At 46.4% G+C, this 17,530-nt stretch overlaps 1 protein-coding gene across 1 annotated transcript; it reads left to right on the top strand.

The window, feature by feature from the left end:
* The first annotated feature begins 3,786 nt into the window (after positions 1-3,786).
* LOC139057877 (amine sulfotransferase-like) lies at positions 3,787-15,541 on the top strand. The gene is made up of 4 exons (XM_070536642.1): positions 3,787-3,996; positions 5,714-6,126; positions 12,014-12,332; positions 15,173-15,541. Exons 2-4 carry the CDS (start codon positions 5,747-5,749, stop codon positions 15,467-15,469), a joined length of 996 nt encoding a protein of 331 aa, XP_070392743.1. The 5' UTR covers positions 3,787-3,996; positions 5,714-5,746; the 3' UTR covers positions 15,470-15,541.
* The last annotated feature ends 1,989 nt before the right edge of the window (positions 15,542-17,530 follow it).

Raw genomic sequence — 17,530 nt, 5'->3', positions numbered from 1 at the left:
GCACACTCAATCTGGCGATTACTTCCGCCGCCTCACACGGCAACATAGACAGCAACCGCTGTGGCCATGTACTCGGACCGAAGTTCATCTTTTCGCAAGTCCTTTCAAAATTGCTTAGGAACAAGCCTATGTCGGTCCCGACCTCATATGGCTTTAATAGCCTGTCCATGCGGTACGATTCTGCCTCACTTGATCGACCCAGAGCTCCTTCACTTCCTTGAGACAACTCCAAACGTCTGTTTTCAAGTTCAAGTTGCATTTTTGTTATCTCGCGATCTTTATCGCGTTCCTCTCTCTCTCTATCCCGTTCCTCTCTCTCTCGTTTTTCTCTGTCCCGTTCTTCTCTTTCTTTTTCCCGTTTCTCTCTCTTTTTGAGAAGTTCCAATCCCATTTCAATATCTTGCTCACTGGCCTGATTGGAAATTAGCTCCAATAATTCCGATTTGAGCATTTCCTTGCGTACATTTAGGCCCAGTTCCTCACCAACAATCAACAACTCGTCTCTCAGCAATGTCCTTAACTCCATGACTGCTGCTTTACTGCCTTGATTCTGCTCTCTAAATCTAGCTAGGAAAACACAACCTAGCTAACACACAACAATCTAGCTTCCCTACTGTTCTAAACAGAACAACCACAAAATGAAGCCTAGAGAGTCAAAGCAAAAACCAAGCACTCACCACAGATACAGCACCATATCGCAAAGTCCATCCTACCGCTGTCAGCCAGTTGTCAGGATTGGGGGCTCAATCCCTTCGTCCGTGGTCCTTTGCCAAGATTGGAGTACGGCATGAATTCAAAGGTAGCTGGCCCATGCCGTCGTCCAACTTATTTACGCTGAGATCGTTGATGAAGTGAAGAACTGCTTCTCATCGAGAACGAGGGAAAAGGGGTTTATTTACAGAAATTAACTCAGTCTAACATGGCTGCTTGAGAAAAAGAGTATTAGTCCAACAGGACTGCATGAAAGAAGTGAACCAGTCTAACATGACTGCTCAAGAGAAGTGCGTCCAACAATCGCACAACCACAGTTTTTATACACTCGATCCGCCCGTCCACGACGCGGCGGCTGTTCGTTTACACATCACCAACTCGCAGCTGCTCTGAAGACCAGTTTACAGACACAAAGGCACACACATTCCGAAGCCCAAGCGACGGTGTTGAAGGTGGTGCCGTTCCGGAAAATCGACGTTGTCGATCGCGCGTCGCTCATTGTTCCGAGCCACTCCAAACCTTGAGAAGCACAAAAATAAGTCTTCCCGCGGTAGCTTCTCCAGGCGTGTCAAATCAGCCCCGCGTTGAGGAACTCTGGAATCATTGTCCACACACCGAATTCGTCCCGTCACCATGTCGAAGGGGCTGGAGGAAGGCGGCGGGTTCCAGCGCAAAGGTCGCTTCTTTGAACGCCTCGCAGCTGCAGCACGGAGAGGTGCAGGTGCGCGTCTTGCACCCCTTGTCGTAATCAGGTGGCAAGGTGGCAGTCTTGTTGTGCAACCCGCCGTTCTTTACAGTATGTGGCAATGTGTACATATGTGGCTCTCTTTCACGCCGACATGGGGCGCTGAATATGCAGGACTGCCTACGTACGTACGTTCATTGAAACTCTTCGACGCTGACTTGGAGCACTGGGTACGTGCCACTCGGTCTGTGCTCGTCTTCAATAAACCTCTCTTAGGGCCAACTTGAGTCACTGCAGACGTGCCGGTGGGTGTATGCCACTCTTCAATGAAAGTCATTGACACCAACTTGGATGTCTAGGCATGGGCCATTAGGAATGTACCGCTCTCAAATTACGAAAAGGTACCTGAAATTTACCTAATGCTGAGCGAAATCGAGCCTACGTCAGAGGGAGTTTTTCAAGGACAACCCCCCGACGCTTTAGCAGGCTGCGCCACGAATGCACTGGGTTATGTGCCGCTCTTCAATTAACCCCTCAGTAAGACAGAACAATTCTCAGTCTTCGAAGGCACCGGCGCGCCCCGTTTTTTCGTCTCTGAGGCTACGCGCGGACTTCTCTTCGGCGCCTCTAGATGGCGCAATTTGTGCAGAAAGAAGCGCGTGGGAGGATCGGGGTTGCCGCATGGCGCATCGATGCACCGTGCATTTCTGTGGCCAAGAGCGGGCTTCACAACGGCAGCACTGGACGGCGTCCGGTGGTTTTAGGAAAGCGCGAACGAGGAGTCCCGCTGCAGTGCACGCCTCATACACAACTCTTTTGGACGGCAGCAATGCGTTGTGTCACTATATTGAATCAATGCTAAATGCATAGCCGTCGACAGTCGTCTGAAGCTGCCTTCTGTAATTTTTTTATTGTGTTAGCATTCTTAGGGTCTTTCAGGTACTTTTCGGGGTCTATGTATCTATGTATGTACCTATCGATCTCTGTCTGTATCTATGTAAGTTTGTTTGTATTTAACTACTTTCCTGGCTACCTGAGTGACTGGGAAGGTACGCAATGTCATGTCATGTAAAAGCAGCATTTCAATATTAATATCGGGTAGAGCGAAAAAAACGATAAATGAAGTCGAAGGTTGCGCTTTTCTTCTCACTTGTTATAATTGCGCTATCGACATTGAACATTTGCCAACTAACGCTGTTCTCTGGTATTGTGCCTGCTGAAATGTCTTGCGTAAGTCTGATCTAAACATGATGGTTTGGTACTTGCAGTTGCACTGAGTTACTGAGTTACTTGCACTGAGCACTTGCCGAGCTGCACCGAGAAGCCTGGTGCGAAGACCCGCAAATGCAGCTTTATATTGCGACTGCTGAATCGCAGTGGAAGAGTGTTAGTGGATGCCGAGCATATATTGCGGAAGCGGATCTCAACGTCAGCATGCCATACCACCAGCGCCAGTGGCGAAAAGCAGTGATCGAGATTTTGATAGGCACGCTGGCTAACATGGGCACAGAAACGGTCCATGGAAAGGCCATCCATAACTGGCGCACTTCCTTCGCAGATAAGGAAACGCCTGAACCTAACCTAACCTGGCTGTACAACGAGGTCTGTCCCACCGCTAACAATGGGTAAGATTGAACTCTTCGTAGGAGCAAATGACGTTTTCTTTTTTTGGCAACTATTCATGGCTCGGGAAAAACATGGTAGGTGCTGCAGACGACACGAAAACCGCAAGATATTACCTTCCACAGCTATGGCTGCCAAACGTTCCAGTTAGACATGTCGGTGTGCACCAGGTGGTCAGAATTAATTCACAATTTTCAACTACGGCTTTCCCCACAGCAGCAGTAGTTTGAGCTGGCTGTGTTATACAATAATCTTTTATAGCCAGGTGTGAAAGGTAAGCCGTAGGGCAAAACAAAACTCCAAAGGGTGCAAAACATTTTGCCTAATGTAGGTTATAATGTAACTCCATCATATCTCTGCGTTCTTTTTTTTTTAACAAGCCCCCATCAGCACCATTTTGCCGTGACATCGCGTGGAACTCTACGAATGGGGCCACACGTGGACCATTATTTTTTGTTTGCAAGGAACGCATCACTCTTATCGCCGCCTCCCGCCTGTCTTCCCACTACGCTCAGCGTCCACAAGGCCTTGACGTTTCAGTAAATTCTTAAACATGGTGTACTTCAACTTATCGGCGAAATCCTTTCAGCCATAACATGTAGCCCAGTGAGACTTCGCGGCCTGCGGTGTAGTTGTTTTAAAAGCACGGCGGCGTAACAACTGTTTCCTAAGCTGCTTTCCGTGAATGCACCGGGGAGCGCCAACACATGTGCCCCAGTATATTTAGGTTCGTTCCCAGGTGCAAAGGAGAGCAGACGTGGTGCCGCGGTTACTAAGCACTTACATGTGCGAACGCGGAACACATGACCAACACATTTAGGCTGCCATTTTGTCGCTCTTCTGTGGCTTCATTAATTCCCGCGCACATACAGAAGCGGGAGACCTCCTGTAGCTGGCTTGCAGGACCGAATACTTACAGTAACGCGTATCATATCAGAGCCATTGTTCAAGTGTAACCTGCGGAACCTACACTACAGGTGAGGGCAATATTACACCTTCTTACGCTGCAGCATTATGTTTTATCAGAAATATTAGCGAATGTATATTTCCCCCTTTTTAAGAGCATTCTACATGTCGCATGTTAGTACAGTGTAAGGGTTGAAGTGACCTTAAGAAAACTGGTTGTCGTGTCTATATAAACTGTATAAACTGTATAAACTGTATAAACTGTGTGTCTGCGCACAAAGTCCATACAGTGCAATAGTCAACGTATTGTTATTAACCGTTTCATCACTGTATTCTGACGTACGCCTTCAGGATTTTATTCGGCTGTTACCAACAGGGTGTCAAAAGTGATGTATACACACCAGCAAACGTCTACAGGTACAGCCAACCTATCGTATAGGCTGCCTAGAAGTTCACGCATGGCCTCCGAGATGAGAAGCGTGGCGCGCCGGTGTCTGCAAACGCTCAGAATTGTTCCCTCGCTTGCCGCACACCTACTGGCAGATACTCAGTGGCACATAGCTAGTTATACCCAAGTTGGCATCAAAGAAGTTCACTGAACAGGGGCGCGTACCTACTGGACATTACCCAGTGATCCAAGTTGGCATCAAAGAGGTTCATTAAAAAGCAGCTCAGGCCGAGTCGCAGACGCCCGGGGCTCTAAGTTGTAACCAAATAGTGTTTTTTTTTTTCTAAACATGGTACCCACCCAGTCCCGTACATTACAGCGACCCATGTCGACGTTCGTTGAAACGCCTTTGTTGAAGACGTTCGTTGCAGAACGCCCCGTACGTACACATTGCCACATAATCAGTGAGCCAAGTTTTTCTCAGTGGTTGGTTTGGAAACCTGTTACCTTAGCACAGCTACCCATTCGTCGTAGGACTACCCAGTGATCCATGTAGGCGGGAAAACGGATAGATAGATAGATAGATAGATAGATAGATAGATAGATAGATAGATAGATAGATAGATAGATAGATAGATAGATAGATAGATAGATAGATAGATAGATAGATAGATAGATAGATAGATAGATAGATAGATAGATAGATAGATAGATAGATAGATAGATAGATAGATAGATAGATAGATAGATAGATAGATAGATAGATAGATAGATAGATAGATAGATAGATAGATAGATAGATAGATAGATAGATAGATAGATAGATAGATAGATAGATAGATAGATAGATAGATAGATAGATAGATAGATAGATAGATAGATAGATAGATAGATAGATAGATAGATAGATAGATAGATAGATAGATAGATAGATAGATAGATAGATAGATAGATAGATAGATAGATAGATAGATAGATAGATAGATAGATAGATAGATAGATAGATAGATAGATAGATAGATAGATAGATAGATAGATAGATAGATAGATAGATAGATCCAGGAAAGGGTGTGAAGTACTTTAAGATTGAAAACGCATCGAAAACTTCCTGAACCAGTAGCCCAAATTTAGTAGTGAGTCCTTAGAACACCAATCATCCACGCAAGCAGGCTTTCTCGTACAGTAATATAGGATAGGCTACAGCAAAGTTTCGCTACAATTTCACTCTGTGTGCCTTCACTAAAAGCAACTAGTAAAATCGCGGTATAATCACTCACTTTGAAAGTTCGTCACTTTACGATATGCATTACGCTCATCTGACAATTCACAACACCATAAACCCCGTGTACGATCCTCGAGCAGGCACCTCTATAAACACAAACACGCATTTTGCTGTGCAGTTGGCACGCGTCTCGTGCGAGTATCATCAAGACATGCCCATGGCCGATACCAAGGAGGTCAGCTTGGAGCCAATCGCCGATAAACCAAAATACCTTCGTCACTTCGAAGGCATCCTGATCGGAGACTTGTTCGACGAGTCACGGCTGCGATCAGCCTTTCGCTATGAGCCCAGGGACGACGATGTCTTCGTAGTGGGCTTCCCGAAGACAGGCACCACATGGCTCCACTTCGTACTGCAGCGCCTCATGAATCACGCAAGTGAAACGCCGGCACAAAGCGCCGCGGCATGTGGACCAAACGTTTCCTTCCTGGAATTCGCTGGCGGTGAGAAGATTGAATCGCTGCCGAGGCCACGGGCGGTCATCAAGACCCATTTGCCATTCGAGAATGTGCGCTTCTCGGAGCAAGCCAGGTATGTAAACAGCTCGTTTAATGTCGATGGAATGCTTTCGTTCTCAGCTCGCAACAGTGCCGCTCGTGGTAAGAGGTCTCACGCCAGCATAATCAGGGAAGCTGCGCAGGCTCACAATGAACAGAGAACGCACACGAAGGGCTCCCAAGTGGGCGAGAAAATTGTGTAAGTGCTGATGTTGCATTAGCCAGCATTCTCATCGGTTACCACACCGTCACCGCGCAGTTTCTATTTCACGTGACTCTTTGCAGTCTGAGTGCCGACGCAGAGCATTATAGTTAGTGCAAAGTTAACCGACTCGCCACGCCGCTATTGTAGCTGTTTTACTATAGTTGGACAAGCATGACTCACGGTAACTAAAGCCGGCCGAAGAATTAGAGTGAGTACGGCGCCTAGAATAGAACATGTGCTGGTGTCCTATATACTTCAACAGCGCGCAACCGGTCGACTTGGCAGGTCACGGACTTGCAGCTGTGCCCGGATGCGCGTAGTTATATACGATCTGCAACAAAATATTGCGGCAGATAAAAAGCCTAGATTCAATCCTGCTGATATGGAGCCGCCTCCATGCAAAATTGTGCGCTTGAGATAGGAGTCGATGCACGCCACGAAAAACTCACAAAATTCGGCATTTTTGGTAACGACACGAACACAAAAAAGTAGCAGTTTCACCCGAAAGGCGAATCACTGATGGCGATAACAAATATATTGGACTGTTATACTATGTAAGGTCAGTAGTTTTATCGGCCGTGTCAACTTATAAACATTCGCTTACTAAATGCATTAACAAGCATGGTGTCACGCGCGCGCAGGCAAACACGAACACGTCTGACTCGATTAGCGCTCACCATCGCTGTCAAAATGCTGGCGTGAGGAAGAGCGGTAGCAGCACTGAGCGAACTGTGCTTTGTTACGCCTCTGGCTTCAACGGGAACTAAGCGGCGAGAACAGAGCGCACCCGAAGCCATCAGCGCTCGGTGCGTCTAGATTCTGTAACCACCGCAGATCACTTTCAAGATAGAGCCAGCGCAGCCTAGAAGAACTCAGTATATACATCCTATAAAAGTGTAAAAGGCTCGGCGATGTATTCTAAGGCGTTACAATAAAGCTACAGAGAATGACAATAAAACATTGTGAACAAATTTTGTCCACAAAGTACGTGACGTCAGTAAAACCTCGATCCAAAATGCCTAGCAAGGCATTTTTATTGTAGACAAGTTTACGGAACTCTTGTATACATTTTATGGTGAGAGAGAGAGAGAGAGGGGAAAGGGGAAAGGTAGGGAGGTTAACCAGAGAAAAAGATCAGGTTGGCTACCCTACGCTGGGGAGAGAGGGGGGGAGGTAAAGCGGTAACAAAGTAGCATTTTATGCTGAAAACTGCAAGAGCTATGCACGCTAACAAAGTACGTGACTGTTTCACCGGAAGGCGAAGCATCGGCACAGATAACGAGGTGTAGCCTTCCCTAGCTCCCCGCACGCTGTTCCAACAGTACGCGGAGGCGGCTTGGCTCGACGCAGCACACAAGACTAATGCTGGAACATATTTCCTGACAGATACCTGGCCGTGTCACTACGCTGTAGTGTCATGAATAGGGCCAACGCTGTTGTTACTGGCGTCGCACCTCTGTGGCGCACGAGATGAGACCGACGGAAAACTGGCAAACCTTTTGGCATTTGGTGGCACTAGATTTAGCCTAAAGTTTGCTGTTCTTTTCGCTCAGACCAGTGCATATTCACCACGGTGGGGTAAGCACACTTCCGATTAGGAACGCTCACGTGTACGTGCACAACGCTAATGGCAGCTACAGAAGAAGATATCAGAACGCTGTCCTGGCTACGGCAGAGCCGACGAAGCCGAACGCGAGGGGGGGGAGGGGGGGTCATTTTGTTGCATAGCGTGGAACAAAAATTGGAGGACGCTTAAGCTTCGCCTTCAAGAGTGGAAGACGACAGCGTTCCCGTCGACCCGCCAAGGGGTGTAAGACAATGGGCTACGGCGCAGCGACTACGCGCCCCGCATCGGACGCGGTGAGCGTCGAGCAACGCAGCGTTCGGCGCGGCAACGAAATGTGCGCCTGAGCAAGCGACGCACGCCTGAGCCTTAGAAACAGCTCGTTTCTAAGGCAACACCGCATTCACTAGAGGCGCTTTTGTACCGCTTTGAAGCATCGAACTCGTGGCTCAGTGGTAGCGTCTCCGTCTCACACCCCGGAGACCCTGGTTCGATTCCCACCCAGCCCATCTTGCAAGTTGTTTGCGTTCAGCAGAAGCGGAATTATTCGCAAACAAACATGCCCTTCAAACATCAAACACGCCCTTCCTCAGCAAATCAAACCCGCCATTACCTTCGATTTTAGCGCCTACGACGCCCCAAACGTAGCCAAACGTAGCCAAACGTCAGCCAAACATGATTGTCCTCAGCGAGCCGCAGTGCCCTTAGCAAGTGGACGCGTCTCGGCTCTGCGCGGCGGCCGCGGTATCTACGCTATGGGGCAGACCGCAGTTATATGCAACTGTAGTGCGTATGCGCAGAGTTTGCCTTGTGCACAACAGGGCTCGAATGCGTGCTCGTGCTCATATGGTCCAGTCTAACCATGCTACACGGTACGGACCGGCTTTGTCCTCCACCAGCTTTACCGACAGATAGTAGCCATGCGTTTAACTTGCACGTTTTGAAGCGCTGTCAATAAGTCTGCCACGGCGCCTAACCTAAAGCTTTAGTATAACCACGGGCGGCCAGGAGTCAGTGCGAGCTGGCAAGCGTGCATGTGGTCTGACCTTAAGTTCCGCATGGTTCCAGGCTAGTTGAGCGTTCAAAACTTGTCGAAATTAGCGAGACCCAATGGCTACGACAGCGATGAGCAGGGTAGCGAAAGTTTAATGCCTACGAGAGCGGCCGCTGCCGAGCGTGAGCAGACGATAGCCGGCTTCTTCCGGAAGTACATAATTATTATCAAAATTCGAAAGCACATTTTCGCCTACTTAAGCCTGTTTATTATACGTCGTCAATAAACACACACAGTAACAGCAGGAATAAGCGCACAGATCCAAATACCGTTTTTGATTGACGTCAGCTTTTGGCAATAGCAGCCGCGTATGGCAATTTGCTACATTACGAAATAAAGCGTCGAGAAAAGAGTGAGGAGCGGACTACTGTTGAAAAGAGAGCGTTTGAGAGAAAGGTGACTTCGCGCTCCGCTTGCGAGGTCCACGCACCACGCACTACTGCAATACTTGGCTGAGATGTTCACAGCAGCGTATGCTATCCGCGGACTGTGTTGTTTCACCAACTCTGAGGGGTGGTTCATCACCCCTTTAAGCTCGGCAAGACAGCAGCAGCCAGCACCCTCAAGGTGGGGTGATTAGGCAAATGCGTTAAAGCACTGACTACAGTGAGTGGGCCCTTCGCTATAACCATGGCACTATATTGACGGGTAACAGCAGCCGATGCAGAACCTTTGTAATAGCAAGCACTCGCGCTTGGCTTCACTGCGCCGCAGGTATTACACTGCTCGCGGCTTAGGTTGCAAGCTTTCCATGTTGTGCTTGCTACGTATGTATGGAGTTCACGTGTTGAGGCCATGCGACTTGGTAACCTCTTTTTTCATCTTGAGACTGGGAGTCTTGGCCTAGTTCACGTTTTTGTTTGGCAAGTTGCCTCCCGGTTAACCTTCTTTCGTCATGTAAACAGTCGATTTCTAAGAGAGATGTTACAACTTTGATTATTCAGTTACCTTCCAGAAATAGTTATGTCGTCATCTGTCAGAGATGCACCACGGGCTCCTTGTTGCTTCTTGAAAGAGGTCGTGGAAAGCTATCACTTTCTTAAAGCTCGCCTTAGTATGGATTGTATTTTCACTGCCTCCCGAAAAGAAATTTCTGCTGCACTCAGAGACACATTGTTTCCTGTTCCCCATTATCATGCGCCTTATTTGGAATGTCGTTACCTAGATGTACTTAAGCGTATCCGTCGAATGATCATTGGATCAAAACTCTTTACAGCGAAGCTGTATAGCTCTACTGTCCAAGGAAATTTTCGTGTCGTAAGCAAAAACTCCCTATACGTGGATCCACCCCGAAGATAGTGCAATACAGACCCGACCGGCGGCGGCGTTGAAGCAGGCGTTAAGAACTCCCTATACATGGGACGATCCCGAAGATATTGAAATGCCGGGCAGACCCGCGACGGAGGTGCAGTTCGCCATTAAGGGGCCCACATACACAGCTTCGCTGGTTATCCTTCTTCACAGAGTAGAAGGGCACTGAGTTTTTTTTTTTCTTTAAGTTAAATGCGGCAACCATTCCTGCCAAAACCTAGCTAGAAAAACGGGTCGTTTCGTGCCGTGGTCGAAAAACTGCCGCTTGTGTCCACGTGCTGAAGCTATTGATCACTGTTTTGTAAATTTTAGGGTTGCCATGTTCTCCTGGGATAATCTCGAAAGAACACTTAAAAATGATTTAGATGTCACACCATATACAATTCGTTTCCCACCTTTTAAAGATTCCTGTTACCAACCATGTGACATCTTCATGTTAAAACTAAATTATAGGTTTTTACGTGCCAGAACCACTTTCTGATTATGAGGCACGCTGTAGTGGAGGACTCCGGAAATTTCTACCACCTGGGGTTCTTTAACGTGTACTTAAATCTAAGTACAAAGGTGTTTTAACATTTTGCCCCCATCGAAATGCGGCCGCTGTGACCGGGAATGTTCATGTTAATTGGCCTACACAGCCTTTGGCGCAGTAGGATGTGTGACAGGCACGCTGAACCACCACGAAGCACTCGGTGGTTTTTTCAGGCATCTATTGTCTACGTTCGCGGCGTGTACGCTGCACACGAAACAGCGCCGGACTGGATGCCTTTATTGGACGCTCGCACCTGCTTGCCTGACTTTTGAATGTGTTTTCAGTCACCTTAAATTTCTGTGGCACTCTGTTTTTCTTATTTTGCTGAAGATTCTTCTCCCATGTAATAAAAGTAAAGGTTTCACTACGCCCCGGAAAGGCATCGTGCATGTAATTGTGGGGTCGGGGGTTCCAACAATCTGATTGTGAGAATTCCCTCCTTTTTTTTAAATTGCTGCATGATTTTTTTCTCGTTTGTCATCTACTGTACTTGTTCCCTTGTCCCACGCTTCACCACCATGCCTGACACAGAGGGCTCCTGCCCAATGAAGCGAAGCGGCCCGAACCGTCGCGTAGACCATAGGGAGGGAGGGGGGAGGGGGGGCATAGGTAAGTGCTGCTTTAGCGGCCGCAGACCAACGACTAATCACGCATTAGTACATTGTTACTGTGCGCCACACCGAGATGGGCCCTCCCATCCACTGACTAGCGAAACTTTGAGCACATAACATGCGTTGGAATGAACAGGGGTCCCCTAAATATAGCAGTGAAGGGTTCCGACCAAACAGTGTATATACTTTTATGATGGGCTCCCTCAGCGTAGTGAGTGTCTTGCTTTAATATGACAGGGGGACATGTAGAGGTGTCATCAGTGTTATAATGGTGCAATACCTACCACTCTTCAAGTATTGCATGTTAAGAAAAAAGCGCTTTCAGAGTTTGTTTCAGGGAATTAATAAGTTACAACATCGGCAGCTTACACTGTATCAAAAGATTTCGTTTATTTGTCGCTCGATCAAAGTTTACCACTCCTCTTGTAGTAGTTCTTCTACCAACGTGCCTACTCGCGTTCTAAGGTGCCGTGACTTCATAAGGAGAGGAACCATATTATATTATCTTGCATTATCTTATCACCATTAATATGTCAAAGGATGCATTGCTCGGGATTAGTTTAGGTCATTTGAGTCAGAGTGCGTACCAGACACGTGATATTTGCGGTGCATGCTCTCAGCCTGTTCCAATCTCATTTTCACAGGTATATCTACGTACTGCGGAACCCATATGACACCTGTGTGTCGTATTACCACCAGGTGCGACGGGGAGTTCCAGGTTATAGTGACATCAGCTTCGATGACTTCTTCGAGCAGTTCATAGATGGATGGGTTCACCCCAACGACTACTTTGATCACCTAGCATCCTGGTTCGCACAGAGGTCAAGGCCTAATTTTCTATGCATCACGTATGAGGAGATGAAGAGAGATCCTCATTCCGGCATGCTGAAGATCGCGGCCTTTCTTGGAAATGAATTGGAGAAGCAAATCAGTGACGCCGCAGCACTGGACGCGATTGTACAGGTATGCCGTAAATTTATCTGTTGAACGCAAAGGTTCAGGAAAAGGCCAGTAAATTCATTATTGCCTCGGCTGCGTCTGAGGGCGGAGGTTGGGAAGAGTCCCATAGAACTGCACTATTCCGTACACGCTCCTGCTCAGGAGTCACGACTCCACCGCGCCGTAGAAGAGCCTTAGCAACTAATTTACCATCGACTCCAAATGCTAATATTTGTCACCTTTGTTAGGTAGGGAAAGGCCGGTGAAAAAAACGAGTAATTCAGTTGGAGTAGCTTATTGAGAAGGCAGCATAATAGGTGTCGACCTAAGTTCGTATAAATACGTTAACTGAGATGGAGGAGGCCAGTAACAAAGCAACAACAAGAACTCATACGAGGGCACTTTGCCCTTTCGCATCGGTCCGACTCTGTACCAATGTCCAGAGGCTGACCCATATGATACGCATTATGGTCATCATCAGCCTGGTTACGCCCACTGCAGGGCAAAGGCCTCTCCCATACTACTCCAACTACCCCGGTGATGTACTAATTGTGGCCATGTCGTCACTGCAAACTTCTTAATCTCATCCGCCCACCTAACTTTCTGCCGCCCCCTGCTACGCTTCCCTTCCCTTGGAATCCAGTCCGTAACCCTTAATGACCATCGGTTATCTTCCCTCCTCATTACATGTCCTGCCCATGCCCATTTCTTTTTCTTGATTTCAACTAAGATGTCATTAACTTGCGTTTGTTCCCTCACCCAATCTGCTCTTTTCTTATCCTTTAACGTTACACCCATCATTCTTCTTTGCGTAGCTCGTTGCGTCGTCCTCAATTTGAGTAGAACTCTTTTCGTTAGCTTCCAGGTTTCTGCCCCGTAGGTGAGTACTGGTAAGACACAGCTATTATATACTTTTCTCTTGAGGCATAATGGTAACCTGCTGTTCATGATCTGAGAATGCCTGCCAAACGCACCCCAGCCCATTCTTATCCTCCTGATTATTTCCGTCTCATGATCCGGATCCGCAGTCGCTACCTGCCCTAAGTAGATGTATTCCCTTACGAATTTCAGTGCCTCGCTGCCTATTGTAAACTGCTGTTCTCTTCCGAGACTTTAAACATTACTTTAGTTTTCTGCAGATTAATTTTTAGACCCACTCTTCTGCTTTGCCTCTCCAGGTCAGTGAGTATGCATTGCAGTTGGTCCCCTGAGTTACTAAGCAAGGCAATATCATCAGCGAATCGCAAGTTACTAAGGTATTCGCCATTAACTTTTATCCCCATTTCTTCCCAATCCAGGTCTCTGAATACCTCCTGTAAACACGCTGTGAATAGCATTGGAGAGATCGTATCTCCCTGCCTGACGCCTTTCTTTATTGGGATTTTGTTGCTTTCTTTATGGAGGACTACGGTGGCTGTGGAGCCGCTATAGATATTTTTCAGTATTTTTACATATGGCTCGTCTACACCCTGATTCCGTAATGCCTCCATGACTGCTGAGGTTTCGACAGAATCAAATGCTTTCTCGTAATCAATGAAAGCTATATATAAGGGTTGGTTATATTCCGCACATTTCTCCATCACCTGATTGATAGTGTGAATATGATCTATTGTTGAGAAGCCTTTACGGAATCCTGCCTGGTCCTTTGCTTGAAAGAAGTCTAAGGTGTTCCTGATTCTATTTGCGATTACCTTAGTAAATAGTATGTAGGCAACGGAGAGTAAGCTGATCGGTCTATAATGTTTCATGTCTTTGGCGTCCCCTTTCTTATGGATTAGGATTATGTTAGCGTTATAGAACAAGTACGTAAAAGAAACGATTAGCAAACACGTGCCCGACTGATGCGCACTGACTCTTGTTAGGTCAAACAGAACGCAAATAATTAGAAAGTGTTTTCTCTTTTGTCCCTACATAAGTCCGTCAGGGTAGGATAGGACAGCAAATTTACTATCCTCTAATTCGGAGAGAGAGAGAGAGAGAGAGAAACAGGCAGAGAAATTCCAGGGAAGCTAAACACGCTAATTTCAGTTGGGTGCCGTACAACAGCTATGAAGAGTTCACTGCGGTATCTATTCATGGTTATGTGCATTCTCCTCGCACCTAGAGAGAGCATAGAATCAGCAGAAATATTACGAGAGGAGCTCTCGGTACTCAATTTCATCTTAAGAAAGACAAGAAGCGCAGTTGAAATGCATTTCTTCAGGCACGTAATGTTTTCTCGCTGTACTGTGAGGGAACCGACTAAAGAACAGTCTCTATTGTTTTTATCTCGTGAGTAGTGCACTTTGAATACGTCGAGATTCCTGCTTAAGCATAATCTTAATTATTATTTACATTACATGTCCACAACATATGAAGCAACACGTAGAATGCTACAGCGTTAACCTGATTCTTAGGGCCGAATCGGCACGAAACACTGATGATGACGGTATAGAATTTAGTGTTGTCACGATAATCGTCATCATCGTCTTCAGGTCAAAAAGTGTGAACAGAGCCCGAAGATAAGAAGAAACAACGCTGCCTCAGCTTAGTTTTCAGCCTGGGTGCTAAGCTAAATTGTCGAGTGCAACGCTGAATATTGAATCACTCTCTAGCTTTAAGAATACTTTTCTCTCACCTTATTGTGTTTCTGAAAGTTTGCTCTTACATTACCTTTTGGTCCGGCATAAACAACCTCCAGGAGCTTGTTCGAGCCAATGTTCATGCCAAAGAAATGGCTGTATTAATCAGTTTTATGAATTTTGTGTACATGGTCGTTACAATAATTGGTTGAATATTTAATTTATTACCCTCGATCTATTCACGTAAGAGTTTAGCAGTATAGTATTTTTTACAACTTCCGTTATTTATTTCCCCCTCTTTAGGCCGTATCTCCTGAAGCCATGAAAAATGCCTTCGCAGAAGCCTCTTTGGGAAGACAGCAGGACGATTCGATCAAACGCAGACCCTCGAGAGGAGCTTCAAGTGGCCAAAATTTGTCTGACGAGCCCAGCAAGCAGAGAATTAAAGGCGCCAACCTCGTGAGGAAAGCGATTGTCGGCGACTGGGAGAACCATTTCTCAGCCTCACAGATTGAACGCATGAAATCCAAAATGGCAGCGAAGACGGCCGGCTTTCTAGCCGATCTGGAGGCCTTGTGGAAGGACGCCAATCTGCCTTAGATAGCCGATTTAACTGGTGTGGCAAAAAGGAATTCAAAGAATTCGTCAAGTAGCCGTTTTCGGAATAAATCAGTGCCACGTTGAATGCATTTATAAATTATTTTCTCAGGTGTATGGCGTCCGTCTATAGACAAATGGAGAGTGAGTCGGGTGATGTAAAACTGGGTAGGGTTACAAAGATGAAAGACACATACGTGACAACACATCATGTAATATCTGGGACCTTTAGTGGTACTACCATTGCGCTAGCTATGGTGGTCGCAAGAGTGTGATGAGCTGCTGCAGAAAACACCAAGTTTAACTCTTTTTCTCTTCCTACTTTTCCCAACATCACCTTAATCACCACTGCCATTAGCGCACGGTGTCCTACAGCAGCTTTCTCAGCACGAGAAGCACACAAAGCAGGTCAAGACAAATCGAGATCGATCACCAATGTACGATGTGTAGGCTTGAAACAGCGCAAAAACAACTGGCGCGTGAAATTGAGGAGATGGCAAACAGGGCGCGTGCTCTGACTCTCCTCTCCTCATTTTTTGCGCCAACGTTTTGCTATCTTTCAAGCATGAAAATCAAAGATCAGCCCCCATTAAGATGTTCTTGCAGCTGTACGGCACTGTTGGCTGAAGCATGCAGTTCCCGCAACTAACTACGAAAAGAAGAAAACAGCGGTAATTCCCTACGTCCACAGTATAACTGACAAGTAAAGACAGTGTTCAAAGTACCTATGGGAAAGAGATTTTGTCGGCCCCTGATAAGCTTGGCGAACTCTACAAATTCCTAATAAAAAGCAAGTATCAGTTAACACCGCGACAAAAAGACGTGTACCAAGTATTTAAACTGTGTCGACAGTGCAATTTATACCATACCTCTATCGGTTGACCGGTTTTACGTACACTGCAAGGCAGGCCGCTGCCTACGATAGGCTGCGCCAGCACGAATATAACAAAATATATATCTACAGGTTGGCTTGCTATTGCCTGCAAGGATTTTAGCTGTGAGCCCATATTTTATGAATGCACTGAAATCGCAACGAGCGGAAACCAAGTACCTGTGCAGATTATACGTCGATGCAAAGAATGTATTACACTTCGAATTCTTTGACATACAATTCATTATCTAATATAAAGACATCTCTTTTATATTATGTTCCCATATAATCCCACGATAATGTTGGACTTGGGGCATTCGTGTCACATGAAATTGATTTTGCAGGAAGTCTTTATTTTTTAGTAGTAACAAACGTGTGCGATAAGGCTGGGTGCCCTTACTGTTCATCTGATGATGCACTGATAGATTGTTAACGTTGCTTGCATTGCTGTTGCTTAGCGTGTCCAGTGTCAGGACGTATGAAAAACAGTGGCACTACCAGTACTATGTCTGGTGGAAGAAAGGTCACGGGCTTCAAAACAAATGTGATTTCTTGAGTCCAGACTGTCCGGTCACCTGTTCTATCCTCATTCTGAACGTGCTGTACGCCTACTCCACCTATTCATCAGTACATTTACGACATACTGCAGGCCTAGTTGTGGCCCAAGTCTGAGTGGAAAATAATTTGTTACACAGGCATAGTACATAGACGTAGGTAGCAATGGGTGCAATCACCAGTAAATGTAACTCTGCTCCTTCAGTCTACCGAAAGGTGCTGAATGTCGCAGCCTGGACAGGAAGCGCGACCACGCTTTCGGTGCACTCTCCATGGCCACAAGTGTCCAAAGCACACACATTAAAGCAATTAGCATTCTTAGGGTACGAACTTTTCGGAGGCAGTGTATGTATGTATGTATGTATGTATGTATGTATGTATGTATGTATGTATGTATGTATGTATGTATGTATGTATGTATGTATGTATGTATGTATGTGTTTGTTTGTTTGTATGTATGTATGTATGCATGTATGTATGTATGTATGTATGTATGTATGTATGTATGTATGCATGTGTGTGTGTATGTATGTATGTGTGCGCGCGGGCATGCGTGCGTGCGTCTCTCTCTCTCTCTCTCTCTCTCTCTCTGTGTGTGTGTGTGTGTGTGTGTGTGTGTTTGTTTGTTTACACGCACA

This window comes from Dermacentor albipictus, chromosome 3 (assembly GCF_038994185.2).
Source record: "Dermacentor albipictus isolate Rhodes 1998 colony chromosome 3, USDA_Dalb.pri_finalv2, whole genome shotgun sequence".
NCBI classification, from domain to species: Eukaryota; Metazoa; Arthropoda; class Arachnida; order Ixodida; family Ixodidae; genus Dermacentor; species Dermacentor albipictus.
Note: the sequence above shows the minus strand (reverse complement) of the source record. Positions and strands in the feature narration are given on the sequence as shown.

Bases quoted from the DNA above. Each gene is read 5' to 3' on its own strand.
- LOC139057877 (XM_070536642.1), top strand. From the start codon at position 5,747: ATGCCCATGGCCGATACCAAGGAGGTCAGCTTGGAGCCAATCGCCGAT. The intron at 6,127-12,013 runs GTATGTAAACAG...TCATTTTCACAG, and splicing joins CGCTTCTCGGAGCAAGCCAG to GTATATCTACGTACTGCGGA. The intron at 12,333-15,172 runs GTATGCCGTAAA...CCCCCTCTTTAG, and splicing joins CACTGGACGCGATTGTACAG to GCCGTATCTCCTGAAGCCAT.